Raw genomic sequence first — 26,591 nt, forward strand, 5'->3', positions numbered from 1 at the left:
TCCTTCATCAGCTCAACTCATCCGTTCCTAAACAAACTTCAGCTTAAGGACCTCTTGTTACCTTAGGTAAGGCAATGTCCCAAGGTTGGCTGAGTGAGCCTTGCACCTCAGCCACCGCAATAACACCCAGTGACACGAGAAGTGGTGGAGGACATGTGCTTGTCATATTTCTACAGGGCACATTGATTGGTCCAAAATGAACAATATTTTCGAGAGAGGTGCCGAGTCTTGCTTCGTCTTCTTGATAAGTGTATTCTTGCATGTTTATTCAGAAAGGGAAGGTTGATTAAAATATCACCCAAAGTATCCGTAGCACCTTGCTTGTGAAGCTCTTGGCAGCTAGTTGAGGAATGCCTAAAGTCTCAGGCTTGAAAAGTGCCCCGCGGTAGCCCCGCCATTGGCCTAGTCTCTCCAGGTTGCGTCCCAGGCACAGGCAGGAGAGACCAACGACGTAGCTTCCTAGAAATTCGATCTTCTGGAGCTTCCAACTCGCCGCCAAAACAAACCGAAAAAAAAAATCCCGGCCTGTCCTTTTGTTCTTTCCCTCAACACAAAGTGAAAGACCCTTGCGCGCATGTAAGCCTTCCAACTTCTTCCCCGTTCGCCTTCCGCAATTTCAGCAAGCTCCTCCTGCGCACTTCTGCCAATAACTAACTTCTTTTCGCGGCGGGTACAGACGGGCGAACATACCGCTTCTTCCTTCCGACCTCGCCAGTAAGCTCCCGACGCCGCGCAGCTCTCCATTTTCGCGATTTCTGAACGATTTTTTTGCAGATCCTCCTCCCGAACTACGCGCGCATCTCCATCACCATGGCCGACCTTGCAAGTCGCATCACCGAGCCCCCTGCCGATGCTCCTGCCGACGCTCCTGCTGAGGCCGCCGCCCCTGCGGAGAGCAAGCCTGCGGAGGGCCAGCTCGATGGCACTGTCGAAGCTCTCGGTGGTTCTGGCCTTATCGAGAACACCTACGATGTCGATGTCAAGCTGGGTGACCTTCAGTCCGACCAGAACAGCACCCTCTACTCAGCTAAAACCTTCGCCGACATGGGACTGTACGTAATTCTCCTCGAGCAGTTTAGTCCCCAAATGCTGACAGACTGTTGCAAAGTCCCGAGCCGATTCACCGTGGTTTGCTTGCCTTGAACTACCAGAAGCCTTCCAAGATTCAGGAGAAGGCTCTCCCTCTCATGCTCACGAACCCTCCCCGTAACATGATTGCACAGTCGCAATCCGGAACCGGCAAGACCGCTGCGTTCGTCGTCACCACCCTGTCGCGAGTCGATTACACCAAGCCCGAGCAGCCTCAAGCCTTGATTCTCGCACCTAGTCGTGAGCTTGCCCGTCAGATCGAGGGAGTCGTCGGCAGCATCGGACAGTTCTGCGAAGGTCTCAAAGTCGCTGCCGCTCTCCCTGGCGCCCTGGAGCGTAACGCTGCCGTTCGCGCCAACGTCATTGTCGGAACCCCTGGCACTGTCATGGACATCATCCGCAGACGCCAGCTGGACATCTCTCAGTTGAGGCTTCTCGTTATTGACGAGGCTGACAACATGCTTGACCAGCAAGGCCTTGGCGAGCAGTGCCTGCGCGTCAAGAAGTAAGGTGCTCCCTCGCCTGCAGTTAATGTGCATGGGCTAATAATTCTTCAGCATGCTTCCCCGCGACATTCAGATTCTCTTGTTCTCTGCCACCTTCCCGGACAAGGTTATGGGCTTTGCCGAGAAGTTTGCGCCCAAGGCTGATCAGATCCGTCTGAAGCACACCGAGCTTACCGTCAAGGGTATCTCTCAGATGTACATTGACTGTCCTAGTGAGCAGGATAAGTACGAGTACCTTGTCAAGCTCTACGGTCTTATGACCATCGGATCTTCCGTCATCTTTGTCAGGGTATGTTTTCTATCACGATTTTTTGTAAAGGACTTGCCGGCTAAACATGCCTCAGACTCGTGAGAGTGCCGATGAGATCAAGCGCAGAATGGAGGCTGATGGACACCGCGTGTCGGCCCTTCACGGTGCCAAGGATGGTCCTGAGCGTGACCGCTTGCTGGAGGAGTTCAGGACTGGTGTATCCAAAGTTCTCCTCACCACGAACGTTCTGGCGCGTGGTATCGACGTTTCCAGTGTGTCCATGGTTATCAACTACGACATTCCCATGAAGGGACGCGGCGACTCCGAGCCTGACCCCGAGACCTACCTGCACCGTATCGGACGTACTGGACGTTTCGGACGTATTGGTGTCAGTATCAGCTTCGTCTACGACAAGAAGAGCTTCTACGCTCTCAAGAGCATCGCCGACTTGTACCAGATCGACCTTGTTCAGCTGGATGCCGAGGACTGGGATGCGACGGAGGAGGAGGTCCAGAGAGTCATCAAGTCCAACAGAGCTAAGGCTGCTTTTGCCCCGAGTGCCACCGATGCCAAGAATTAGTACCAGCTTTGACAGACGGGCGATTCGGGTGTGAATGAGGAAATGGGCGTGACGAGATTGGCGGAGAGACAGATTGGCAGCCAAGCGTTGGCCATGTAGGGCCACTTCACAGAGTTGCTACATTCAGATGCGACGTGGATTTGCACAAAGGCCTCGAGGCTTTGGAACGAGGCAACGATATTAAGATACCATCAACGGAAAACAATGGAAAAGTCTGAACACAAATAGCTCACTTGCACGCCACTCGGGATCGACTAATCACGCCAGGTCAGTTTCGCCCGGCTAACTTGCAAAACTCGGTCTATGTCGTTGCCGGAATCCTGTACGATCCGAGTTCCACCGCGTCGACTCGGAACAGTCGGTGTTAGGTGCCTAGGTAGGGTGCGTTGGGGGCAACTACCTGCAGCAGCTCCACGGGAGCGTTCAGCTCAGATGAAACCCCACGATAAGAAGCGGAAAAGCTAATGGTAAGAAGAACAAGACGCCGAGCAGAGATTGGAGTCTATATGTGACTTCTAGAGACGAGACGTAGCACACACGCCTCGGGCGGCTGCCTGCGTTGGAGAAGCGTGTCAAGCTCGACGATGACCCCCGGTCCCCCGCCTCAGCATTCGCCAGCGGCGCATGAAGAGTTACCATCGTTTGAAGACTGCAGAGCGAGCATATTCAATCACATCCGTGAAATCTCATGGTCAGCGACTTCGAAACAAAGGAGACAGTCGCAGGATGGGAAGGGAGTCTAGAAACAACTGGCCAGCGGCTGGGCCTGACGCTCAACACCGATTCTCGGCTCGAGTTGACCGTTCATTGGCCCCTGGTGCTCTGATCTACATCACGTGATGCGGCCGCCTTTTTGGCGCCGGGCCCTCGGGCGGTTCGCCATGCGCATCTTGTTCGACCTCCGCGCTTAACAAACAACGGCGGCTAAATTTGGGGTGGGCAGCCAGGGAGGCCCTCAGCCACTCGTTGTGCATGCATTTGGCCGCATCTCCAAACCCATTGGATACCCAACCTTCCAACGCCTGGGATGTTGGCATGCGAGATGGGTTACACTCAGGTCCAAACCGCCACACTGCCCATAGAATTTGGATCCGGGTCGCTGCGATGAGGGGACCCCGAAAATAGCGTTATTTCCCCCAACCAACCAGCATCTATCACAGACGCCCGAAACGGAGACCTGTGGCCCCCGAGATGTCTGGCCCTTCGTCATTCTCGCTGAGATCTAGAAAAGGCGGCTCGCGAGGTGGCAAGCTCGTCCGGGCCGCTGTGGGCGCGACTGCAGGAACCGGAACCGACCCTGCGAGATGCAGGTCGGCGGCATGGTGAGGCAGTACACTGGACTCGCTAAGCCCATCGTCCACTATGGCAGCAACCTGGGTTGTGATGTGGTCGAATGAAGTCAGACTAAGGGAAGCGCGGAAACGCGGAGCCATACTCTCTTGAGCGACAGAGCGTGAATAGGCGGGCATATGGATGACGGAAGAGGCACGAGTGTCCACCTTCCCTGCCCCCTTCCTTGCATCTCGTCCTCGTCCTCGTCCTCTTTCTGTTTCTTGACGATGTCTCCATCCATGTATCAAGAGTTGCATTCCCACTGCTGAGCCCCCAACGGCACCCTCACTGATTTTAGCTTTTTTCCTTTCAGCTTTGTCTTTACATTTTGCATATTTCGTCCGATTGCAGGGAATAGCCTCTTTCTTTTCTCGTCTTTGGGGCTGAAGCTTTCTGCAGCTTATTCTTTTGGAATTATCGGATCATTCACCTTCCAGCGTCGTGTTCTATTTCTTTGCCTAATACTTTACATCTAGAGATGCAGGCCGTCTCGTAATAACTTAATAGGCTCTTTCACATCACAGGTTCGCTACCTACTTTCCTTCTCCCGCCACTCACAAGCCTTTGGGTCTCGACCTTTTTCGAAACATTCAAGAAGATACAGAGACTTTTTACCTTGGTGCCTTTACTTACACTTACCAAGACTTAGTTCGCTGTCGGTAGACCGTATGAAGGATGGGATCTTCAGCGAGGTAATTCAACATTTGCAATCATGAATACGTGACGACGCTGACATCGAAAACTTGTAGATGTTCTCCCATACCATGGCCCTCAAGCCTCTGCTTCTATGGACACTCATACTCACTTTATCGGTCACCGTCACCGCCACATCCTTCAACCTCTCGAGCGAGATTACAAGATTCATTCCGACGTGCGCCCGTCAATGCTTCCGCTCTCACCTGAGCGCCAATTACGCCCTCACTACCTGCGGTAGCGCGCCGACGCTGGAATGCCTTTGCGCTAATGTTGGGTTCACGGGGCTCACGATCGGGGAGGGTGCTTTTCAATGTATCGTCGCCGAGAAGGCCATCGGCTCTTGTCGTGAGAGCGACTCACCCCGTCAGTCTCAAGTCTCTCCATGCATGACACACAACAGCTGACTTTGATCAGAGACTGTAATTGACGCAGCTTACTTGATGTGCTCGAACCTGCCTGGGGCCGTTACTCCTACGCATACAGCCATCATTGCAACGTTGATTCTGCCATCAACGGGGGCAGGCATCATCATAGTCCCTGCACCATCGACTTCCGCGGTGGTCTATCCCACTTCCACGACGAGGCACCTCACAACGACCTCCATCCCGACAACGCTGATCACGGCAACGGGCACTGTCTCTGTACCAAGCCCATCGTTCTCTACCATTACAAGGTCGAACACGTCTGTTATTTCCACCACGAGCTCGACAACGACTAGCACAAGCACCACTGCTAGCACCAGCACCACACCGCTGCCTCCGCCACCAGCAACCACAGCAACCACAACGACTCAGTTTGCTTCAGTAACTGCCGTCCCCGGCGCCGAAGAATCCAACTCAGGCTCCTCGGAGCGACTCGGAACGGCACAGGTGGCAGGTCTAGCGGTTGGTATTGCAGCAGCCGTGGGCATTGCGATCCTCGCGATCTGCCTTGCTCGTCGCAAGCGCCGGAGAGACTATCCAGATGTCAAGACTGGCTTCTTCCCCGTGCGTGAGAAGGACTCCTGGGAGTTCCATCCACAAGAGGGACCGGCGAACATCTTTCACATCTCCCCGCCCCTGCACCATGCCCGATCGCCATCGCCGCCACTTCAACCGCCCCCGGCGGCTCGTACCCGCACGAGTGCCCGTACAAGTTGGTGGCCTGGGGCCATTGGCCTCGCCATCTCCAGACCACAGAGCACAGGCACGCCGAAGTTGCCGCAACAGCAACAGGCACGCCCGACGTCCCGTCTCCTTCCCGCTAAGCCGTCTCTATCATCCCCCAAGCCGGTTCTGTCCATCAAGATCCCCAAGATCGACCTGTATTCCTCTTCCCCTCCCCAGCCTCAGGAGCAAAAAGGTCCTTCACAGCAGACAAACTCCCAGATTCTAAACGAGAGGACAGCCAAGCTTACGGCTCCGCCGCGTACGCACTACAACCTCCCTCGCGAGAGCACGATGACCGAGTTTGAGGAAGATGGCGCACTCACATCCGCACCCGTCACATCAGCCCGCTCCCAGCGATCGAACAATATCTGGCGCCCCCCGTCAGTGGCGACCGGCAAAACACCGCAGTCGGCGACGACGTACTATGTTGCCGACAAGAATGGCAACTGGGTGCTGGGCGACCCCAAGAGCGCCACTCATATGGCTCAGCTCGCCGAGCTCGATGCCTCGGGTGCAAGCGCGGGTGGTGGAGCGAAGTCAAAGCCCTCGTACGCAGAGTCCGCCATGCTTGCGGCGACAGCTTCGAAGGCGGGCATTGGTCATGGAGCCGGGAGCCCAATCGCTCCCACGGCTCCCCGGATGCCGATGCCTCCTGCGCCGGTGCTTCTGCCTGCAGCAGAGATCGTTCCCTCCAACCTCTCTGCCCCGCACCAGTCTCGCTCCTCGAGCGTCTACTCCCAAAATACCACCCGCCCCAACACCACTTTCCAACCAGGCGTTCCTCTGCCAAATGGCGCCTCTCACCCCGTGCCGAGCATGTCCTTCTCCCACCCAGAGCCCCCTCGCCGTCGAAGCAATTCCCTCGGGCGCCGCAGCTCGTCAAAGTCTAAGCAACCACCTGCAGTCGCTTCGTCGGTTCCGGTTCCCTCAGCCACCGCTGCTACACCGCAAGTGAAGGCTCCCCAACGCTCCGACAGCCACGACTCCCACGTTTCTCAAGCGTCAGTGACGACAATCGCCTCATCCGCGGCAACAGATCCCGATCCCATCTTGGAGCAAAGCAATCTCTCTCCCGTCGTTGAGTCACCAGCCTCAAACACGTCCCCTACAGGCCGCTCGCCAGTCTCATACCCCGTGATTCCGGGCCGCACGTCCTCAAAGCCCGGCAACAACCTCCGGCTTCTTGCCCCTCCCACACGGCAGTTCGCTGCCCTTCCACCGGGTCAACCCAGCCCCACGCTCGGCATGCTACAGCAACAACAGCAGCAGCAGCACGCCCGCGGACCGTACATGGCAAGCTACGACGTCCCTCGCAAGCCCATCGCCCGGCCGCGCCCCAGCGCAGATCCGAACAGGATCGCCACCGGCTCGCCCTCCCTCCGCCTCGTCACCCCCTCTCCCCCATCAGACACGGAGAGAGACCAGTCTTCTAGACCTCCGCAGATGAAGCCTCTCTACCCTCCCCCTCTCCAGCCCCAGCGCCCCCGTCTCGAACGTGGCGACGCCCACCCCCAGGCACAAACGGCACAGGTGCAGCAGATGCCCCCCAACGTCGAACCGCAATCAGCATCCGTCTACAAAGCTCTCTGGGGAGACGCTCCCCGTCCACTTCCCGTCCCTCCCCATCAGAACCACCCGCAACCTCCGCCCCGAAGCCACCGCCGCATCTCTCAGCAGCAGCAGCAGCAACAGCAACAACCAAACCGCCAGTCCTTCCGACAGCGAGCCTCACGCCAATCCCTCCAGAACCTACCCCAGCAATCACCGCCTCCTAAACAGCCCCTCCCCGCCCGCCCTTCCGCCTCCCCCTCTCCGTCGCCACATCACATCGCAACCCAGACCCTCACCGCGCCCCTCCGCCCAGCCTCGGAGGCAGCCTCCGTTGCGACCCCCCTGTCGACGACGTCCTCCCTCCTCTCCAAGCGCCTCGGCACAGAACGCGCCGCCGCCCTCGCGCCCCTCCAGCACAACGCCAACGGCGGCACGCGACACAGCCCCAACTGGCGACCCTACCGCCCGGGTGCGGGAGGCGACATGCTCTTCTCCCCCGATGAGTTCTTCCCCGCGCCCCCCATCCCGGGCGGCGGAGATGAGAACAGGGGCGGCGGCGGACTGCCCGCGACGCCGACCTGGCAGCCCAAGCTGACGCCCACGAGACGGGGCGATGATCTGTTCTTGAACGTACAGTAAAGATGATGGACAAGATTAAAAAAAACGATGCTTTCATTTCACCCCCTTTTTATATGCATTACGAAGACGAAGATTTCTATTTATACCCACTCTCTACGAGACTCCGCACGCACGCAGCTTTTCTTTACCTGTCTGTAAAATTAGCTACATCTTTTTTTCCTACCCTCTTTAGAACCCGTTAATACGAAGCAAGAGGAGAGACACGAGATGGGTATAGAGGCAGTCATAACATTCATGGAGTTGGTTTCGGAAAAAGGATCTGGCATTCTAACTCTTCCCAATATGTCATGTACACTACCTCTACCACAAGTCCAACCTTTCCTTAACCCAATTCTATTTTGAAACTCTTTAGGATTCCTGCCACAGTCTGCCTCGAAGTGATGTTTCGGCCGCCTTTCAGTCTCGTTTGTTGCGGCCTCTTCTATCGCGTCTTTCTTGTCTCAGATTGCGTCCTCCGTCCCCTCGATGATCCGCGTCACGCGTCAGTCCAAACAAGCTCTCGTCTTCCTCTTCTACTGATTGACCTCGGAGACATTCTCGCTCATTGTAAACGTCATCAGGCACTCGAAGATGACGTTTACTAGGTTCGAGTCTCCGATCAATGGCATCCATCTCGATTGATGATTGACTGCCACTGTTGCTGTTCGTACTTCTGTGGTGGTGCCGCGAGCGCCGGCTTTCTTGGCTGCGCCGGCTACCTCTCCTGAGTATGTCCTTGGCATCGTTTACAATGTCACTCACGATGTCGCTGAGTTGATCGTCGAGTGCATCCAATCCAGCATCTAAAGCTGCCCTGTTGAGATGTGCGCTGGCGTCAATGAGCCTGTTTCTTTTTCTGATCTCTGTGAAGCGAGACATGCCTCCAAGCTCGAGAACATTGACTCGGCGAGTTTTGCTGGTTGGGTTGCCCACGATAAAAGGCCGCCATGGCTCTTCTTCTGCGAACAGAGCTTTCTCATCGATCTGCTCTTCGGGTATCGACTCGCGACGCTTGAGAGATTCTTTGCGAGCGGTGGTCCACCTGTCCATCTCCTCCGTCTTGGACTCGGGAATGATTGTGACTTCTTTGAAGCGAATGAGGACGAGGAATAGGAGTACTGTCAAAATCAACAATATGCCAGCAACAACGCCAGTAGATACCCTTTGCCCAAGGGTTCTTTGAGCCATGCTGCCGAGTCCAGTGGCTCCAGCGGCAAACACGAAGCCAAAAGTGTGACAGATGGCGAACCCCGCCGTGACACGTGGAAAGGCAGAGTAATTCTTCTTTCTTTGAGTGTCTGAGTTGCCGCGCGGTCGACCCGTCATGCCAGGCTGCAGGTCTGAAGTATCAAAGGTTTCCATGATGATTCCGTTGCATTCTGATATCGCCAGGCATGATAAGAATCCAATGACAGCCGCAAGAGTAGCTGGCGCGCTTGGATGGAGAGGAGGTCCTCCTGATACTCCGGCGTAAACAATGCCTGCTAGTGGAAGACCAATGGTGAAGACGGTCCGGCGGAGCAGATGAGAGGTCCACGTTATTTGTTTGTCGAATGTCATGCGGCTAGTGTTGACTTGAGTATGTCTCGCTCTTGAGAAGTAGCTGGCCTTTTGGAACGGAATAGCTGCGATGGCACCAAAAGCCAAGGCAGCTACCATCAGTCCGACATAGGGCGACCGCATTTTGTAGAATCTTGAAGACAACGAACCCAGTAGAACGATGATGAGAACGACTTGTGCGTAAATCCAGCCAGAGTAGACTGCGATGACGGCGAAACCAGGTTGACGAAGCATCTCAAGAGAAAGAGCGATTCCATGATACATCTCCTGGCCCCACCATTTCGGGCCATCTTTGACACGATGCATCATGACTTCGCCTCGTGCGAGTCTTCGAGAGACATCTGTACCTGTTCTCACTTCCACAACAGATCGTCGAAATGCGGATCGGCGGACTTCCGGGCATAGGGTGTTCAGCAACAACACGACAGCGATGAGGATCACGCTGAGATAGAAGCCCCAGGCTGGTTGTAGATCATCAATGACCCAGGCGCCGATCCAAAATCCAAAGCCGAGAGAGGCAATAAAACACCATGTCCAGATGCCGAGCCAGACTCCCATACCACCTCCGTGTCTCCTTGAGTCGTAATCGTCGACAACTTCTTGATGAGGGTTGCTGCTCATGAGAGATGCACCGAAGAGGTCCGTCAATATGGAGTGAAAGTTCATGCTTGCAAAACCAAGGCACATTCCCATGACGCACCGAGGCGCAAGCAACACCGTTCTCTATTCGGTGAGATTCTCGAATCTTTGGGCGTACACGGCCACAGCCTGCGGGAAAAGCAGCGGCATGGATAAAACCAAGCCGGATGTGATGTATGGCTTTCTTCCATGAACAAGGGGGAGAGGCCAGCAGAAGAATGTCGGAAGAGCCATACCGAGGAAACAGCCAACATTGCCGTTGAGGATAGTATGGCCAGAATCCCAAATGTAGTATTGGAGCGACGGGACCAAACCAGCGTATATTCCAAGCAGCACTCCGATGAGCGCGGTGCTGATGCACGCAACCGTTGCAACGGCCCTCTTGCGAATAGGGGACCAGTCTCGAGCAATAGGTTGACGACGCTTCGACTTGGGCAAGTTGAAGGCTTGAACGCCACGTAGACTGACGTGTGACTTGCCGCGGAGACTGATGCCACGAGGATTATGTAACGGACGGCCGGCAATGTCTCGCTCCGGGAAGTTCGCCTCGCCGCCAGTGTTGCGAGACTTGAGCGGATTATGCTTGGCACTGGCTCTTGGACGAGATGGTCCTCCATTCCTATTCCGAGTCTCGGGCTGAACTGAAAAATCAACAAACGAGGAGTCATCTGACCTATCCATGCTACACACGTCTGAGTGTTCGCGTAATCTTGTAAGTCGCTGCGAATCTGTTCGGTTTATGCTCTTCTGGCTTTTCTTTCGACTCGAGACCCGCTCTGGTACAGCGGTAGCTTGGCGTGGACGGCTCTTCCGCCGTTTATTCTTTTTGGTTTTGTGAGCTTCGAGAGCCTCCTCGAAATCAACTGACTGTGGGGTGAGAGAGATGTTTCTGTACAGATCATCGACGAGCTCTCGAGCCCGATGATCGATATTTGGGTATGTGGCTGCACGTTTGGCCAGCGAATGGATCTCCTGGTTGTTATTGTTGTTGTTGTTGTTGTTGTTGTTGTTGTTGTCCAAGTCAACGTCCGAGAAGTCATGGCTGCGGCGGCGAGGCCTTGTCTGTGGCTCTACATCGTCAGAGAGATTATGTGGAGATCGCCCCGAGTACGGGGACCTTTCTTCTTCGTGGTCGGCGACTTGCGACGCCAAAGTCAATGCTTCATGCAAAAGCCGTTCCAGCTCCCCAAAAGTCCTCTGGAAAAGGCCTGCCTCAACCTTTGAAGGTGGTAGGGTAGACTTGCGAGTCAATTTGCGGGAGATTGGGCTGGGTTCCGGTGAGTCTTCCAGTCGCATGTAGGATGACCGTTGAGACCTGGAAGGCAGCTCCGTCAGTCTTGTAGGCCGCTCTGGGTTCTTCAAGAGGTCGCGAATCCACTGAGCGGTTCGTTTGTAGTCAAGCGTTCCGGCCCTGGAGCGTGAGGCACTCTGGGCTCGGGATCTGTCGCTTTTCGGGGGTTCTTCATCTGCAGAAGCTTCAGATCTATCGGCAAAGTACTTGTCCTGCTGGTCATCATGCGCGAGATTAGTGTATGGCTGTACTTTCGAGGTCGGTGGGTGCCCTGGGGTTCGGTTCAACAAAGGAGGTTGGGCAACTGAACGAACTTTCGAAACGGGAATGTTCGTGTGCCCTCCTTGAACGTAATCCTAATCCGATATGGGTGATCCAATGACGCCGATCTTGGATTCCTGGTGTTCCTTTGACGAGTCGAACGGCCGCACCTTGGAAACACCCAGCGAAGCCTGTTGGCTGATGGTACTGACAGGATTGCCTGGGTTTGCCGGGTCGACTGGATAGTGGAAGGTGGGTGTGTTGAAGGCCGGCCGAACTTTCGTAGCACGACTATGGCCCTCCACTTTGGGAGGAAGTGTGATTTCGACAGTTGAGAGACAATTGTCGTCACCCGTCATGGCGCGTTTGACACGCGCAAGAATCACCGTTGGCTCCGACTCCTTGGATGGATCTGACTCATCGTTATCTTCACCTTCATCTTCGGGAAGCTGAGCCACAGGTTGGCCAGGCACTCCAGTGTCGCAAAAGTCAGCACCCTTCAAAAGACCTCGGTGATGGGCTTTGATGTGCGATTCATCGGGATGGAGCTCAGGATCAACGCAAATCCTTTCTCTGGGATGTGAGGAATCCGATTCGGTCGCGGACGAGGTGCCTTCTTGAGAGTAGTTCCTGGAGGGAAGTGATACCGTAGCTTTGTGCTCGTACCCCTTTTCCTCGGGCGTCTTTTCCTTGACGACCTTCTCGAGCGGCTCGTCTGGGTTGATTTGCTGGCTCAAGACGGGAGGTGCGGGCAAGTCCCGGTCAACGACCATTGGGCGCCCAGAGCTAGTCTTGAGGAGCGCATGGCGGAAAACACCGCTCCGGGCAGACGAAACGGAATCGACGTCTTGTTCCGGCTTTTTCAGAGACATGTCGGCCATCGACGGGCGAAGACTAGGAGAAGGGGTGTTGTCAAAGTCGCCAGTCGCTTCGGGAGATGGGTGGAGGTCAGCTGTCTTGGTGGGGTGGAAGAAGTTTGACAACATCGCCGGCTTCTTCTCGACAGGCTGGGGCTTCAAGGCCAGTTCGGCCTGAGGCGTGCAACAGAATTTGAAGAAGGATGTGGGGGTTGAGCTAGACGATTGGTTTCGTGTCTTTTTACCCAACCTTTCGGCAGAGCTATAGCGTCGAAGAACGGATTCCTTGTAGGCCAAAGTACTTGGGTCGGTCAGACGCTGAACCTCTGTGGGAGGAGTGAGGGACCGAGTCCTTTGGGCCTTGCGCATAGACCTAGAAATAAAGATGCATCAACGGTTGAACTAATGTGGTTCTGATAAAGATACCGGCAGGAGGGATATAGGAGGTCCTGGCAATAGGAGAAACTGGTCCGGAGTCGAGGAATCGAGGAGGTCGGGGAGATGTTGTTGGGGAAGTTGACGGTCAAGCATTCTCAAACAACGGCAAATGGTTAAGGAGACCCTCCTTAGAACCATCGAGCACTGTTCACGCGAGGCAATCGCTCTTGCTTGCTCAGCTCCTTCTACCGCAGTGACAGCAACTGCCTAAGCTTCCAACCAACCCGCTCCTGCCCTCTGACTATCAAGACATGTACTTCAATATGCTGACCTAGAATGTGGAAGGACCGATGACATTTTGGCCCTTGTTGAAGAAAGTGCAGGCCGCAGCACAATCTGTCTGGGAAGCCACAGCCTTGCCATGCTAAAGAAGGGCGCCGCAATATTCTGCCAGTAACCACCTGAGCTTGTCCCGATCTGAAAGCAATGCGGGTGTGTCCCATTGGAGATGGACTTCGGCAGACAGTCATTTGTACGCCGGCGTGTGACTCACAGTTCTTGCCCCTAAGTGAGGAGAAACAGGCCCAACTCGAACATGGCGAGAGAAGCATCGTAGTATGGCAGGTGCATACAACGCATATAGATCAAATACAAATAATGAAGAAATCTGATAAATAATCGATCATCTCCCTCTCATGAGAATGGTCTTGAATTCTTCGCCAAGCTTGACTTCAAGGCAAATGAGCGTCTGTAGATGGCCATAACCTGATGGTGAGTAAGATCTGGTCCTTCGGAATAACCCCAAAAATGATGACTCTGGATTCACTCGCCGAACTGAGAATATGCTATGAGGACACTTATCCGTGGCATTGGTTTCGCCCAGTCTGATCTCTCAACTTGAGAACCCCAACGAGATAAGGAACAGCATGAGAACCCCTGAGATCGGCTGACATTCGATTTCCTCACTCGAGGTTCATAGTGTGTTCTGAAGATCGCCGACAATTTCCAAGACCCGGCACTCGATCAAAGTGAATGGCGGCCAAAAATCAAAAATGAATTCAACATCTTTGTGTGGCTGTGACCGCACAGAGTGAAGGTGAGCGAGGAGAAGATCACTCTGCACTGATGTGGAGTTTTCAGCAGCAAATTCTCTAACGACACACCGGGGCGTGCCGACGTTACCCCAGATCAGGCGGGGCTCCGGTCGGCGACAACCTGCGACATGCCTCGGCAACTCGGTCAGCGTTGTCAGCTCGAACCTCATCGCACTCGCAACCACAGCTGTCATCCATACTTTGCTTTTGAACATCAAGATTCAAACCCTGCATTTATCAGCCCAAGAGCCGCATTCGCAGTCTCTCAGCCCCCAAGCATATTCGCAAACCTTCACACCGCGTCGCATTCTCTCCACCCGCGGGACCCAACTCATCTCACCATCACAGGCCACCACCAAATCTCACTCTCACCCGTCCTCCTCCAGCAAAAATGGCCGCCGCCACATTCAAAGACTACACCTACGAACACTTCCTCGTCACCGCGCCGTCCCCCTTCGTCGTCCACGTCGAGATCAACCGCCCTAAGAAGCTCAACGCCTTCTCGGAGCCCGTCTGGCGCGAGTTCGGCCCCCTCTTCAACCGCCTCAGCCATGACCCAGACGTCCGCGCCGTCGTCCTCTCCGGCGCCGGCGACCGCGCCTTCTCGGCCGGCCTCGACGTCCAGTCCGCCAGCGAGGGCACCCTCGGCAGCGCCATCGGCGGGGACATGGACCCGTCCCGGTACGCGACCATGATGCGCCGTCACATTGTCGAGTTCCAAGCCGCCATTGACGCGGTAGAAAAATGCGAGAAGCGTATGTTGAAAAAAGTCCCCTGTCATTCATTCGCTACTATTTCCATCCCGTCCGATTTTCCGTTGCCAAATCCATGACAGAATGAGAAGAGACAGCTAACATAATCGACAGCCGTGATCTGCGTCCTGCACGGAATCTCCATCGGAATCGCAATTGACATCTCATGCTGCGCCGACGTCCGCATCTGCGCACGGAACACGCGCTTCTCCGTGAAGGAGGTCGACATCGGGCTGGCGGCCGACCTCGGCACCCTGAGCCGCCTGCCCAAGCTCGTGGGCAGCACGTCGTGGGTCAAGGACGTCTGCCTGTCGGCCCGGGACTTCTCCGGCGAGGAGGCGCTGGCGGTAGGCTTCGTCAGCCAGGTGCACGCGGACAAGGCCGCCGCGCTCGACGCGGGGCTCAAGCTGGCGGGCTTCATCGCCGGCAAGAGCCCGGTGGCGGTGCAGGGCACCAAAGAGCTGCTGAACCACGCGAGGGATCACTCGGTTGCGGAGAGTAAGCACTGTCCCGGATCTTTCTTTCTATATTCGTCTTCTTTTCTATCCTCGTTTGATGAGTTGTCTACTGACCAGGCCACAAGGTTTGCGATACACCACCGTCTGGAACGCGGCCATGCTGCAATCATGCGACTTCAAAACTGCCATGATGTCCGGACTGACCAAGACCAAGCCCACGTTCGCCAAGCTCTAGAACACACTTGCGCCCTTTGCAATTGCTAAAATCCACCATAAGCAAGCCGGATTATTCAACACAGTAGATTCTTATGGCATGCTTGCTAGAACGCCGGGACACTAGCTGCCTTTGGGAAGGCACAGTCGCTATGTTGAGGGAGTTTCATCCCATCCTGATGTATTATAGAGCGTCGTCACGCCTCCGTGCCAGGTTGGCGTCGTCATGTAGAGGGTCATGGCGGTCGTTGACACAGCCACGGTCACATGACGGTACGACGCAACAACGAAGGCAGATATAGAGAGTACGGGGATCTCCGGAAAGATATAATATAACCAACTCGTGCTCAAGCAATCGGACTCGTCGGCAGATGCTCAATCAGAGTCTGAACTTTCGTCGGGCTGTTGCGTCTCCTTCAATTTCTGTAGGCAAGTCGTCAGCAAGTTGTCTCAAGTAAGTGTTGATGTGCAGCAATGTGCATCGTAAAGTGGGGGACTGCTCGTCTATGGTGGAACCTACATCGTCCAGCTGTCTCTTTAGCGCGGCGACCATGTTCTCCTTGACGACGACGTGCTGGTCGTCGAGATCCTCGATGATGTAATCGTGGTTCGCAGCGTCGATGTTGACGATGATGGACTTGATGGAGGGGTCGCACTCGATGAGCACTCCTGTGAAAGTCGGGACGTCAGCAAAGTGGGATACGGGTACCACATGGCAGACTGCGGCGGGCGTTATGGTGCTCACCTCGGATGGCGCGAGGCATGGCGGGTGGATTGCGAGGCGGATGATTCCAAGTGTTTAGAGTTGCAGTTGTCGGTACGGCCACAGGGCGGATTCTCGCGTAGAGTTTGGCGGGAAGCGACGGGGCTGGAGTCAAGGTAAAACTGTCGCTGTTGTTTATCGATGGCGGCGGCCGCTTGCCGGGTTGTTTCTGAGCCGCTGATGAGCTTGTGTCGCAAACGTGGCCGACGGGTTGACGTGGGTGGAATTGGATCGTCGACAAAACAATTTGGAAGCTTCAAGACTGGGTGGGGCCTTAGGCAGGGAAGCTGACCTCAGTCTCTCAGTGTGGTGGTCAGTGGTCACTGGTGTCAGTGCAGGGGCCCGGGGGGCTTCGACCAGCAGGCAGGCCAGCCACTCAGAGGTGCGACACAAACTTTCCAACGGGGGCGAGAGAGATTTGGATCCTGGCGCAAGGGCCAATTTGCGAGATCCCTGACATGACACTGGGGAAACGCAGCCAGTGACAGGCCTTCTTTTCTGTTCAGTAGTATTCACCTTTCACAAGATGATTGAATCTGCACTGGGCTGCAGCAGGTTGATGGATGAACACACAAAGTTGTGGCCCCCACATCGCAAACATCGGACGTGGGTGGATGGATGATGGATCGTCAGGGATGCTGTGGACGGGCCCTCCGTGCGGTTCCCACCTCCACTCTATCGCCTCGTCCACTTTCAGTGATTGATTGCCGTCGCTGTCTGCGGCTGTCCTTTGGCCAATTTCTTCGATATTGCTCTCGCAGGTGAGAGTTGCGCCTGGAGATGCCGACGGCACACTTTTGACGAGGACAGCTACGAGTCGCGTCGGGACTTTTTGGGAGCATTTCAATTTGATCACGTGTGCCAACGGCCGCCAAGACGTGGAACAAGGTTCGTTGAGTGTGATTAGACGTGTGTCAAGTTTCTTTTGACGAGGTCGATCGCCCTCGAAAATTCCCTCGACATTGTGCGCAGACAGGGCATCGTGGGTGGGTGTCCCCGAGTTGTGACGTGCGAGTGCGATTCGCAGCGGGCGTTCATACGAAGTAAGGTAGCAGAGGATGCCACGACGGAAGAATTTGCAAAGATTTAATTCATAAGTCTGTTTGGCAATCTGTACTCCGTCAGTGTGAATCGAAGCGAGTGTCCCTGAAACAGCCGCGATGTGCAGTCGTCGATAGATGGCGGTGCTAAGCCCGGCGGGATTTGAGATGCACGCCGTACCTAATTAGTGAACGGTGGATACCTTCCCTACACAGTACTTCACAGAGCCGCCATGCAGGGCGGTATCCGTACATGCAGGTACACTGGAGACTGAGATGACCCTTATCCTCGCAGCAGTGCATTTGGGTCCGAGTGGGCGAGGAGAGGAGCGAGGACGACGTGGATGTGAGAGAGAGTGCGGGTGCGATGCGTAAGCAGACACACGGCAGAGCACCAGAGCAAATGTTGGGGTGGTATTTGACATCTCGCAGGAAAGTGATGTGCAGCCTCTAGTGGACCGGTTCATCCCTTCAGCGGACGTTGTTGCTAAACACGACACGGCTAGCGCAACCCATGACGTGCGACTCCAAAAAAGCCAAGCCCCGTCCCTGACGATTGGCACCCAGATTGGCAACCAGCCGACGGGGGTCATTTGCGACCCCAGGGCTCATTATCCAGCCTACCAGGTGAGGTAAAGATCAAATGCAACACCGATCTGCTATTCGTTCCTGCGCAGGTTGTAGTCGTGAGAATACCCGTGTAGTATGCAGGCACGGGATAAATCGCCCCAACTCAAGTCCTGATCTCGTCGCAACGCCTTGTTCGTCCCATTCTTCAACAGCGTCGTTTCTCTCTCTCTCTCTCTCTCTCTCTCTCTCCCTCTCTCGTCTTCCCTCCTGCTTACCTTATGCTTTTCTCATCCTCCGAGCCGTTGACCGTGCTGCCTCATCTCTTGCATACCACCAACCTAATAATCCTATCTTCGTCCCTCGGCTGTGCCCTTTTCAGCTTTGCCCTGCCCTGCCTGTCTGCCTGCTTCCCTTCCTTTCGCAATCCTATCGCAATCGCACACGGCGTACGAAAGACAGCCGCACTCGCACGCACGACGGACGCACAGCCCAAGGCCGTCAGCCATGCCACCGGCGCCCTAGAAACCAGACACGTCCACGCTACTAATTAATAGTGGCCTTCTTCGTCTCCGAGAGTTTGGAATACGAATGCATCGAATCAACCTTCAAGAGTCTGACGACATCCGGCCTAGCTTCCTTCGGTAGCCTGTCCAAGCTCGTTCAATCCAGCAGTATCCGTAACAACAACCTGGCCTGGTCTCGGTTGCTTCCTTCCTGCCCCTGCCGTTGGAATTCAGGTCTCAAATCCACTTTCACTTTCAAGACCTCCGCTATTGTTTGGCATTCGCTGCCAAATATCCAATATCTCCCCCGCCACCATTTCCCGCTTCCCCAAGACTCTCGCTCTTTCTTCTTGGTCCGCTCCCTCTCTCTCGATTCCTTCCTTTTGCGCCGTCCCTCGTTTACTCCTCGGTCTCCCTGGTACGTCAAACACCAACCAACCCAGTCGACCTCGAGATCTGCACCCACGCGAACTGCAATCAGGGAATTATTGGGCCCTGCATAACCCACCCACCGCACCGGGCAGGCACGAGTGGCAGCGCGAAGTCGACTCAAGCTTGAAGCAAGCCTTTCCCTTGCTCACCAAACGCCCGTCGTCCGCAAACCTTTTCTCACCAACAGTAACACCAACAACCCGTCTTCACCATCTTTCGGCTGTCCATCTCTCCGATCCACCCAAGCTATTAGTGCTACGGGAATCCAGACGAAACTAGCGAACCCGCGAAACTGAGCCACGCTATGAGGCCGTGAAAGCCCATCGTCGCTGCCTTTTGCATCACCATCGCTGCCACTATCCGTTCCCTGTTTCGCCCTCTGCGCCTTTGTATTACGCTCCAACTCGACACACCACCAGGGGTTCTTTTCCTTTCACAACGAGAATAGCCACCAACCAACCAACAGACAAACCAACAAACAAAACAGGGCTGCTTATCACCAACAAGCATCCCTGCCAGTCATTCACTGCGCCCTTTTACACACGCCTACTTTAAGTCTTCGCTGGGTTCGCCAACGGTTTGGCTCGTTCGCTCCTTCTTGGTCAACCGGCACCTGCACCCCACGACACCGACCAGCACATCATGTCGTCCACGGACAGCAGCTCTCTGGGCAGCAGCGGCGAAGGCCTTGGCCTGTCCTCTGCACCCTATACCTGGATCCTCACGCCTCTCATCGTTTTCCTCTCCATCGGCATACTCGCGACTCTTATCCAGTTCCAGCGTCGCCGCCGTCTCCGCAGGCTTGGACTGCAACGCCCGTGGCCCCGTCGCGATCTCGAAGCGAATCGTCAAAGAGCTGGAGGTCAGCGCTCATCGCGAAACGGCCGCTGGGCGTGGACCACTCGCCCCGACGAAGGTCTGGACGAGTTCGGCGAGGCCCCTCCTGCCTACGAGCCGAAAGCTAAGCCCGGTCAGGCCGTCACCCGGGATGGCAGCTTCGAGATGGCCCACGTCGAGCACATGCCCCCGCCGCCTCTCATCGGCGCGGCAGGAGCTGGCCGGGGCTCCCTGCCCCCAGACTACGGCACGGCCACCGGTTCTACGTCTTCAACACCACCCACCATCGCGACACCGCCCACTGCGGTTACGAGAAGCTAAGGGCCGAAGCTCATCCTGGGAAGCCACGGAGGGTCTCTCCCAACTGTACCAATTCACAAATCATTTCAAGGCGTTACACGGAGGTATCAAAAAAGGGGCGTTCGGAATCGGGGAAAGCACAAGATACCATGTTTGAGATTTTCTTTCCACGGGCATTAGCGAAGGAAGGGTATTGCGAAAGATGAGATATCACGAGGATCAAGACGGTGGATGATCGAGGGGGGGGCCGAACAAAATGCGTGAGGGAGCACGCGAATAGCACCCAGCATAGGCAAATTGCCGCACTTCATGTCTATTATAGCCACTACAGTATCTGTAATTCAGGCAAATCAACCAAACCTGATGTAAACGGTGTGCGTTTTCTTTTCAAGTGTACTTGCTATCGTCCCTGTCGTTGTCTATTGTCATGATCTCAACTTTCTTCGCCAACATCACCGGATGTGAAATTAATATCTGCTCGTCTAGCAATGTCCTGTTTGTTAACGGATCTTCTGATACGCCATTCTTTGGTGTTTTTACTGTGCCATGCCATGCATCGATCGATAGGCAGGCGTTTCCCTAGAAGCATCAAATGTTCAGTGAGTTGACTTACACGGCGCCAGGTCCATCCTAGCAACTGCTTCAGCCTCCGACTTCCCGATTCGGTGGTCCTTTGGTTCACCTCCTGATCACCGAACTTCGCCTTACTTCTACATTACCAGTCACAAGCTCAATTAGCTGGCCACGATGAGATCGCCTGACTTATGTGTGGTTGCACGGCTCCATTTTCTGCATGCTTGGTAGATTGAAGTCATACTTCCGCAGAAGAAATATTGCACAAGAGGTATGCTTGTGTGAATCAAATCGCAAGTCATGTTGGTATAAGGTGATAATCGAGATCTGTATCGATTCAAACCCTGTTGTTTTCCTGTCCATATCATGACGGACTAGCTCCCGTTCGAGGTTGAGGAGATCTCTTCTAACACCCTCCTGTCATCTCCGGCCACACTCTCCTCGAAACCCTGACTCTCAAGTCATCCTAGAGATTTTGTCAGTCAAGTCCGACGCGAGAATAAATGCGAATGGTGTGTCCTCCGTACCTTCATTTGGGGCGGTCCAGGCCTATCAAAATCCAGCGCCTCAAAATCCACCGTCTGAGGCTGCTCAGGAGACGCCCAAGACACCTCGTAGCACCGAAGCAAGGTCGTGAGCACCTGCTCCACGACAATCGCCGACATGCCGTCGTCGCCTCGTGCGGTGGGCTTGACTTGGTCGTCAGACGCAATGCCACCTTTGCACACCTCGTCGAAGCTGACGAGCTTGTTCTCGGCGTTAAGCCACCTCCCAGGCATCCAGGAGTCCGGGCAGCCGCCGTCCAGTTGGGAGTTGGACCGCACGTTCTCGTAGTACCGCTCCGTCTCTTTGATGCAGGCCTTCAGGAGGGAAGAGTCGTTCTCTGCGCCTCGGGAGTTCCTCTTGATGGCGTTCATGACGTCTGGATGTCTCAAGAGCTGCAAAAAGCGTTGTTGTCAGGCGCTGTGCCGGGAGGGGGGACAAACGGCATGTTTGCTACTTACGGAGATGAGGACCCAGAAGACGGTCGAAGCAACACCGTTCTGCGTAAAGAGCATCAGGATCGTGTAATGCGCGGGGAACAGATGCTTCAGCGCCGCCGTGCCGTCCTCGTCCAGGAGGAACGTGACGTAGTCCTGCCTGTCGGCCTCGATGGGCCCGCCGGCGACGGCGACGGCATCTCTGCGCATCAGCCTCTCCGTGAAGATCTCAGCGATGCGCTCCCGTGCCCAGCGCAGCCGTCGCACGGCCGGGTGAGGCAGCCAGTCCGGCAGAACGGAGGCCCACGGCTCGCCGACCTCCTCCTCGACGGCGCGCAGGAGCGTGCGGAGCTCGTCGCTCGAGGGGTAGAAGTCGTCGCCGAGGAGGATCCGCACGGCGGCCTTGTGCGTCAGCTCGGATACGCTGGCGAAGAGCTCTACGTCGGGTTTGGTCGTCCACTCGAGGGCGCAGCGGTGCGTCTCTTCGACGGCGCAGGCGGCGGTGTATTCTTGGGCCGGCGCGCGGCTGATGAAGCGCCGGAGAGAGCCGACCAGGCAGTCAATGTTTTGGATGTATTCTTCGTTAATGATCTTGTTGAGGAATATTCCCTGTGTGAAGAATTCGATACATGTTAGGTGCATTCCAGAAATGTCTCAGACGCAGGTTGAGGTGGCTTTCAGGGCTAGTAACTCTCACCATTCCGCGTGTCAGCGATGACAATGTCTCGGGCATGTTCAGGTGGTCCTTGTTGAGATCGCAGTTTTGAGGAATACACTTCGTCGTAAATATGTTGCCGAATTGTGCGTGCAGTTTGCGATCGGAATAGGCGGGCCTGCGTTGGCGACGCTGGGCGTCCACGGGGAGGGCAAAAGAACCATGATCCCTTGTGGTTGTCGGTATTTTGATTGGCTTCCAGTACCACCTGAAGAACAGGAAGACTGCCAGAACGACAAGGAGAATCAACGCCATGGTTGATGTTGGTGATCTCGTACCAGAGAAGACTCGTATATCGCTCCGTCTGTGAAGGCCACGGCAAGTCAAAGAGAGGCCCCGAAAAACGCTCACACCGTCAGGGGGATCTCACAGCCTTATATCGTCAAGAAGCCTCCACCACAAAAGCCCACGAGCGGACGTCCGGGGATGACGTGAGACAACTCTGTCTTGGCATTGTTGAGCTACATTTCAGTGATGGCTTTGAAAGGACCAAAATATCTTTGAGTTGGAACGAATCCACAGATAAGGGAATATATGGAGACTTGGAAGGGAAAACAAAGCACCTCCCTGGCACACTGGAATGTGGCGACGTGGGATGTCAGACTTCCACCGAGAAAAACATGGGCTCGGCGACGGACCAATTTCCTTTCTTGGGCTGTGGTGGGAGCCTTCCTCGTTGCAAAGAAACGGAACGAATTAACTGAAAACTTTCTTCAGTCGTTAAGGGAAGATGTTGGATTGTTGCCTGTTGTCTGTCCGGACGGGAGTTGTTCTATTGCCCATTTCCGTGTTTTCCGAGCCCTGCCATATGCTTTTGTGTTTCCCATCCATTCTACTTATGCCTCGACGAAGATACAGTAGTGTACAGACCCGGCAATCATTCTCGCCACGATAAGTGGTGTAATACAAGACTGCCAGGCTATGTCATAATACGCAAAACGTTGGTATCATACATGCTCATAGGACGTAACATGCTCAGAGGTGCCACTCAGGGAGAGCAAAGTTTCTGTTCTTGGGCCACTTCTCAGTCCTGCAGAACAACAGCGTTAGCAAAAGATCACAATCACAATCCAGGAGATTCTTACTTAGTGGTCAACAGGACCGTCATACGCTTCCTCTTTTCGACGGTCTCCTCCGCATCAACGAGACGAAGCCACTGATCCAGCAACTTCCTCAAGTCCTTGTCACTGCGGCCGGCGCAGTCGATACCACGCTCCGTGCACGCAATGCGGACCTCCTGCTCCTCGAGCCCGGCAACGCCGCCATCGCGCAGCAGCAGCCTGTCGTCGCCCTCCAGGAACGCCATCCTCAGACGTCCCTTGGACGCCCACATGCCCGGCGGGATGAACCCGATCTTGTCCCACATCATGCCGGGCAGGTGCAGGCTGCGCAGCACGTGCTTTTGCGCCGCGCCCTTGGCGTTGCCCTTCACGACGCCCTCGGGCGCGGCCCGCTCAAAGTCCTCAAACGACTTGTGCCGCCTCTCCTCGGCCTGCGCGAAGCTCGCGGCCAGCTGCCGCGGCAGACGGCAGGTGTAGGGCACCACGCCGTCGACGAAGATGACGATGAGCGGGGTGAATTCCCCACAGATCAGCAGCACCACGCCGAAGAGCGGGACGCGGAGGATGTCGTGGCGCACGCGCCAGAGGAGCACCCAGTCCGCGCGGCTGAAGCCCTTAGGGACCAACCCCGGTGAGAAGACGGAGGGCTCGCGAAAGCCCGGGACGGACTGCTTCTTGGAGGCGATGACGTCTTGGATGTGCCGCCTGTTCGCGAAGACGGCGCGGAGGCCGCCCTTGTAGAAGTTGATGTACGTCTTGGCCTGCGCGAACAGGTGGGAGACCTTGCTCTGGTCGGGCTGGCGTTCGGGGAGCTCGAGAGGCGCCGGGCGGGAGGTGGCGATGGGGTTGAGCTTGGGGTTGAAGACGGCCGTCGAGCTGGCATCGTGGCTTCGTTCGGAAGTGAGGGAGCTCGCGAGGCGGCGGTAAGAGGTCGTCGTCGTCGGCTTCGCCGCGAAGGAGAGGAAGGGCGAATTGGTCGAGCAGCGGCCGCAGAGAAGGGCCGAAGCTGACGGATTGCGCATTACGCGCAGTGTCGTCCTATGGTTCATTGCATTGGCGGTGTGGGGGGTTCTGCTTGGTGTATGCGGAAAGTGGTCGTGGGCTTGAGCAGCATGGGGAATTAAAGCTGTCCTGAATATCGAAATTTAGGTAATCAGAAAAAAAATAGAACGGGGCCTTGGTTTCGTCACTGATTACCTACGTAGCGTGGAAAAGCTTATCGGTTATCGGCGCGCGCGTGGGTGTGCCTGCGTCGGCCCCGCTTCGCCTGCAGCTCCCGCCGCATCGGATCCGGGGAACGGTCGGCCAGAGCCGAACCAAGCTTTCCTGCCGCTCTTGGCTTATTCGTCTAGATTTTTGGAAAAGGATGGTCCTTTATCGCTTCAGGTCGATCATTGGTGCTGCTGCGCTCTTGAGCTCAGAATGAAGATATAACTGGGCGGATTTGCTCACAACTTGGAACCTGAGCCCAATAGCGTAGCCCCGTCTCCGTCGACAAAACAAACAGTGCGACAACATCGGGAATGGCCAAATTGGCATCTGTGTCCTTGTTTTCATCAATCCGAACCAAACCTTTATTGAAAAGATCGTGTCCAAGTTCGCCCGCCACAATTACGATACTTGCTAGTGCGAAGGCCTCCACAATGCTACTATCATCGAACCATTAATACCATAAGCGTACGAAGAAAATTAACGTCTCCCTGAGATTTCGCAGTTTCCTCTTTTCTCTTCCTCTTTTGCCAACGAGAATGGCAGCCCGTCACAGACCTGCACCAGTTCCTCACTCAGGACCCTGCCCAAACCACCTCCTAAACCACCCCACAGCCTGATCCTCCGCCCGCATTCCCAAGTCGGCCTGCCTCTCATCATTCGGATCACCCCTCACCGCAAACCCGTGCTTGGCCCCAGCATATTCACAAACCTCGCAGTCCCCCTTCTTCCCCAGAATATCCTTCGCCAGCGCCATCTTTGCCCGTGGCATCATCATGTCATCGTCGCCGTTGGCAATGCTCAACGGCAGCGCCACCTTCTCCAGGTCCCCAGGCACAGACACCATGCTCGGGTGCGCGGTATACGCGATATCAATCAGCCTCTCCTCACCAAACGGCCCGGCCGTCCCCTGTGCTAGCTGGATCGCGTACTTGCCGCCCCAGCAGAACCCCGCGACGCCGATCTTGAGGCCCTTGGCCGCCGCGGACGCAGACGTCTCGCCGCCGGCACCGTCTGCAGAGGCGGATGTGGACGTCGATGGGCGCGGCAGCGTTCGCGGCAGCGGAGACGGCGGGTCGAGACGGAGGGCGCGGAGGAGGTTTGCGATGCGCGGGATGAGCACGCCGGCGCGCGTCGCGAGGAGGAGAGGAACGAAGTAGCGGATCATGGTGGCGGCGCCGACGGGGTAGAGGTAGAAGAGCTTGTACAGCCACGATTTCTCGGACGCGATGCGGTCGCCGACGGTGAGGATGGAGTCGGGCATTGCGTAGCCTGCGTTATGGTCAGCGCATGCTGTACCCCTCACCTCCACGACCAACGTGGTTCAAACGTGCCACCAGCAGTCAGGACGGGATGAGAAACTAACCATTCATGACCTCGGGGAGCAGCACCACGGCCGGGATCCTCTTCGCATACGCATCGGCGAGGGCTCTCGTGTTGCGCAGCTTCCACCCGAATACGTCCGGGATGACGACCACGATGCCGGCCGGCTCGCGGCCCGGCTCCGGGCGCGCGACATAGGTCGGCAGGCCGCTGACCGTCTCCTCCGTGCCCTGCGGCTCGACGTCGCCGCGGAGGGTCCCCTTGAAGCAGTCCGCGCAGAAGCGAGGCGCCTGCGAATCTGACATTGTTTCGCTCCGTTCCGTTTCGTTTCGTTTCCTCACGTGCGCGTCCCGGTCTCTTTCAGCTTTGATGGATTCTAGTTTCCTTGTGGAATGAGGATCAGCTCCCGGAAGCAATCGTGGGGCGCGGACGCTTGATCAACTCTAAAGTCGAGAATAGATCGTGTGGTCCCACGACGCTTCACCGATTATTAAAAAAGTCGAAATAGTGTGGCTTTCCTGAGAGAAAGAGCAAAGTCATGTGGGGGAAAAGCTGAGATGAAGTAGCACCAATATTGTCTGTGAAGATCGATCGCCTCCCCCCCGTCCGTCCGCAGGGCGCCACCAGATCGCATTGTCTGTGCAGAGTAATGAGCTACATCGCTACGGTAATGACGGCACACGCGCGCGCAAGCGGATGGTTGTCAAAAAGGGGAATAGGTTTCGTCCGGTGAGTGTATGTGCCCGGGAAGTCTAGCTTTAGCTAGCCTCTCCCACCAGAGATAAACCGCGTCTCAGGTCTGGCGCGGGGTTTAAAGCAACCCACAATCTCACTTGTCTCTGCTGCTGCTGCTGCTGCCCACCCAACGCGCGGACGTCATGTCCATCACCCGAGCTGTCGCAGGATTTCCGATCTGATACTAGCCGGCGGAGATTTCTCCGGTGGGAGACTCTGTGAGCAGAAAAAGCAAGAGGTTTGTTTTCGGGTACTGCAGGCCAAACACACCTAACCC

General features: G+C 55.7%; 10 protein-coding genes across 10 annotated transcripts; 4 read left to right on the forward strand and 6 right to left on the reverse strand.

Annotated features, from left to right (window-relative positions):
• Nucleotides 1-810: 810 nt before the first annotated feature.
• On the forward strand, nt 811-2,425 carry DBP5 (RNA helicase required for poly(A+) mRNA export; the record flags this gene model as incomplete). The annotated part of the gene is made up of 4 exons (XM_053173499.1): nt 811-1,052; nt 1,109-1,594; nt 1,647-1,884; nt 1,940-2,425. 4 exons carry the CDS (start codon nt 811-813, stop codon nt 2,423-2,425), a joined length of 1,452 nt encoding a protein of 483 aa, XP_053042547.1.
• Nucleotides 2,426-4,521: 2,096 nt separating this feature from the next.
• COL26b_000533 (uncharacterized protein) lies at nt 4,522-7,791 on the forward strand (the record flags this gene model as incomplete). Its single annotated transcript, XM_053173500.1, has 3 exons — nt 4,522-4,628; nt 4,988-5,135; nt 5,248-7,791. 3 exons carry the CDS (start codon nt 4,522-4,524, stop codon nt 7,789-7,791), a joined length of 2,799 nt encoding a protein of 932 aa, XP_053042548.1.
• A 694-nt stretch (nt 7,792-8,485) lies between these two features.
• On the reverse strand, nt 8,486-8,958 carry COL26b_000534 (uncharacterized protein; the record flags this gene model as incomplete). Its single annotated transcript, XM_053173501.1, has 2 exons — nt 8,486-8,494; nt 8,533-8,958. 2 exons carry the CDS (start codon nt 8,956-8,958, stop codon nt 8,486-8,488), a joined length of 435 nt encoding a protein of 144 aa, XP_053042549.1.
• Nucleotides 8,959-11,616: 2,658 nt separating this feature from the next.
• COL26b_000535 (uncharacterized protein) lies at nt 11,617-12,747 on the reverse strand (the record flags this gene model as incomplete). The annotated part of the gene is made up of 1 exon (XM_053173502.1): nt 11,617-12,747. The coding sequence occupies one exon, from the start codon at nt 12,745-12,747 to the stop codon at nt 11,617-11,619; it is 1,131 nt and encodes a 376-aa protein (XP_053042550.1).
• A 1,494-nt stretch (nt 12,748-14,241) lies between these two features.
• Nucleotides 14,242-15,295, forward strand: COL26b_000536 (uncharacterized protein; the record flags this gene model as incomplete). The annotated part of the gene is made up of 3 exons (XM_053173503.1): nt 14,242-14,605; nt 14,717-15,100; nt 15,186-15,295. 3 exons carry the CDS (start codon nt 14,242-14,244, stop codon nt 15,293-15,295), a joined length of 858 nt encoding a protein of 285 aa, XP_053042551.1.
• A 353-nt stretch (nt 15,296-15,648) lies between these two features.
• Nucleotides 15,649-16,037, reverse strand: TFB5 (TFIIH complex subunit tfb5; the record flags this gene model as incomplete). Its single annotated transcript, XM_053173504.1, has 3 exons — nt 15,649-15,696; nt 15,794-15,942; nt 16,019-16,037. The coding sequence occupies 3 exons, from the start codon at nt 16,035-16,037 to the stop codon at nt 15,649-15,651; spliced, it is 216 nt and encodes a 71-aa protein (XP_053042552.1).
• Nucleotides 16,038-19,223: 3,186 nt separating this feature from the next.
• Nucleotides 19,224-19,739, forward strand: COL26b_000538 (uncharacterized protein; the record flags this gene model as incomplete). Its single annotated transcript, XM_053173505.1, has 1 exon — nt 19,224-19,739. One exon carries the CDS (start codon nt 19,224-19,226, stop codon nt 19,737-19,739), a length of 516 nt encoding a protein of 171 aa, XP_053042553.1.
• A 958-nt stretch (nt 19,740-20,697) lies between these two features.
• Nucleotides 20,698-22,241, reverse strand: COL26b_000539 (uncharacterized protein; the record flags this gene model as incomplete). Its single annotated transcript, XM_053173506.1, has 4 exons — nt 20,698-20,757; nt 20,819-21,229; nt 21,296-21,880; nt 21,969-22,241. 4 exons carry the CDS (start codon nt 22,239-22,241, stop codon nt 20,698-20,700), a joined length of 1,329 nt encoding a protein of 442 aa, XP_053042554.1.
• A 720-nt stretch (nt 22,242-22,961) lies between these two features.
• On the reverse strand, nt 22,962-24,069 carry COL26b_000540 (uncharacterized protein; the record flags this gene model as incomplete). The annotated part of the gene is made up of 2 exons (XM_053173507.1): nt 22,962-23,016; nt 23,072-24,069. The coding sequence occupies 2 exons, from the start codon at nt 24,067-24,069 to the stop codon at nt 22,962-22,964; spliced, it is 1,053 nt and encodes a 350-aa protein (XP_053042555.1).
• A 758-nt stretch (nt 24,070-24,827) lies between these two features.
• On the reverse strand, nt 24,828-25,884 carry COL26b_000541 (uncharacterized protein; the record flags this gene model as incomplete). Its single annotated transcript, XM_053173508.1, has 2 exons — nt 24,828-25,528; nt 25,623-25,884. 2 exons carry the CDS (start codon nt 25,882-25,884, stop codon nt 24,828-24,830), a joined length of 963 nt encoding a protein of 320 aa, XP_053042556.1.
• Between the last annotated feature and the right edge of the window lie 707 nt (nt 25,885-26,591).

The sequence above is a fragment of the Colletotrichum chrysophilum genome (assembly GCF_026319265.1).
Source record: "Colletotrichum chrysophilum strain AFK26 chromosome Unknown scaffold_2, whole genome shotgun sequence".
NCBI classification, from domain to species: domain Eukaryota; kingdom Fungi; phylum Ascomycota; class Sordariomycetes; order Glomerellales; family Glomerellaceae; genus Colletotrichum; species Colletotrichum chrysophilum.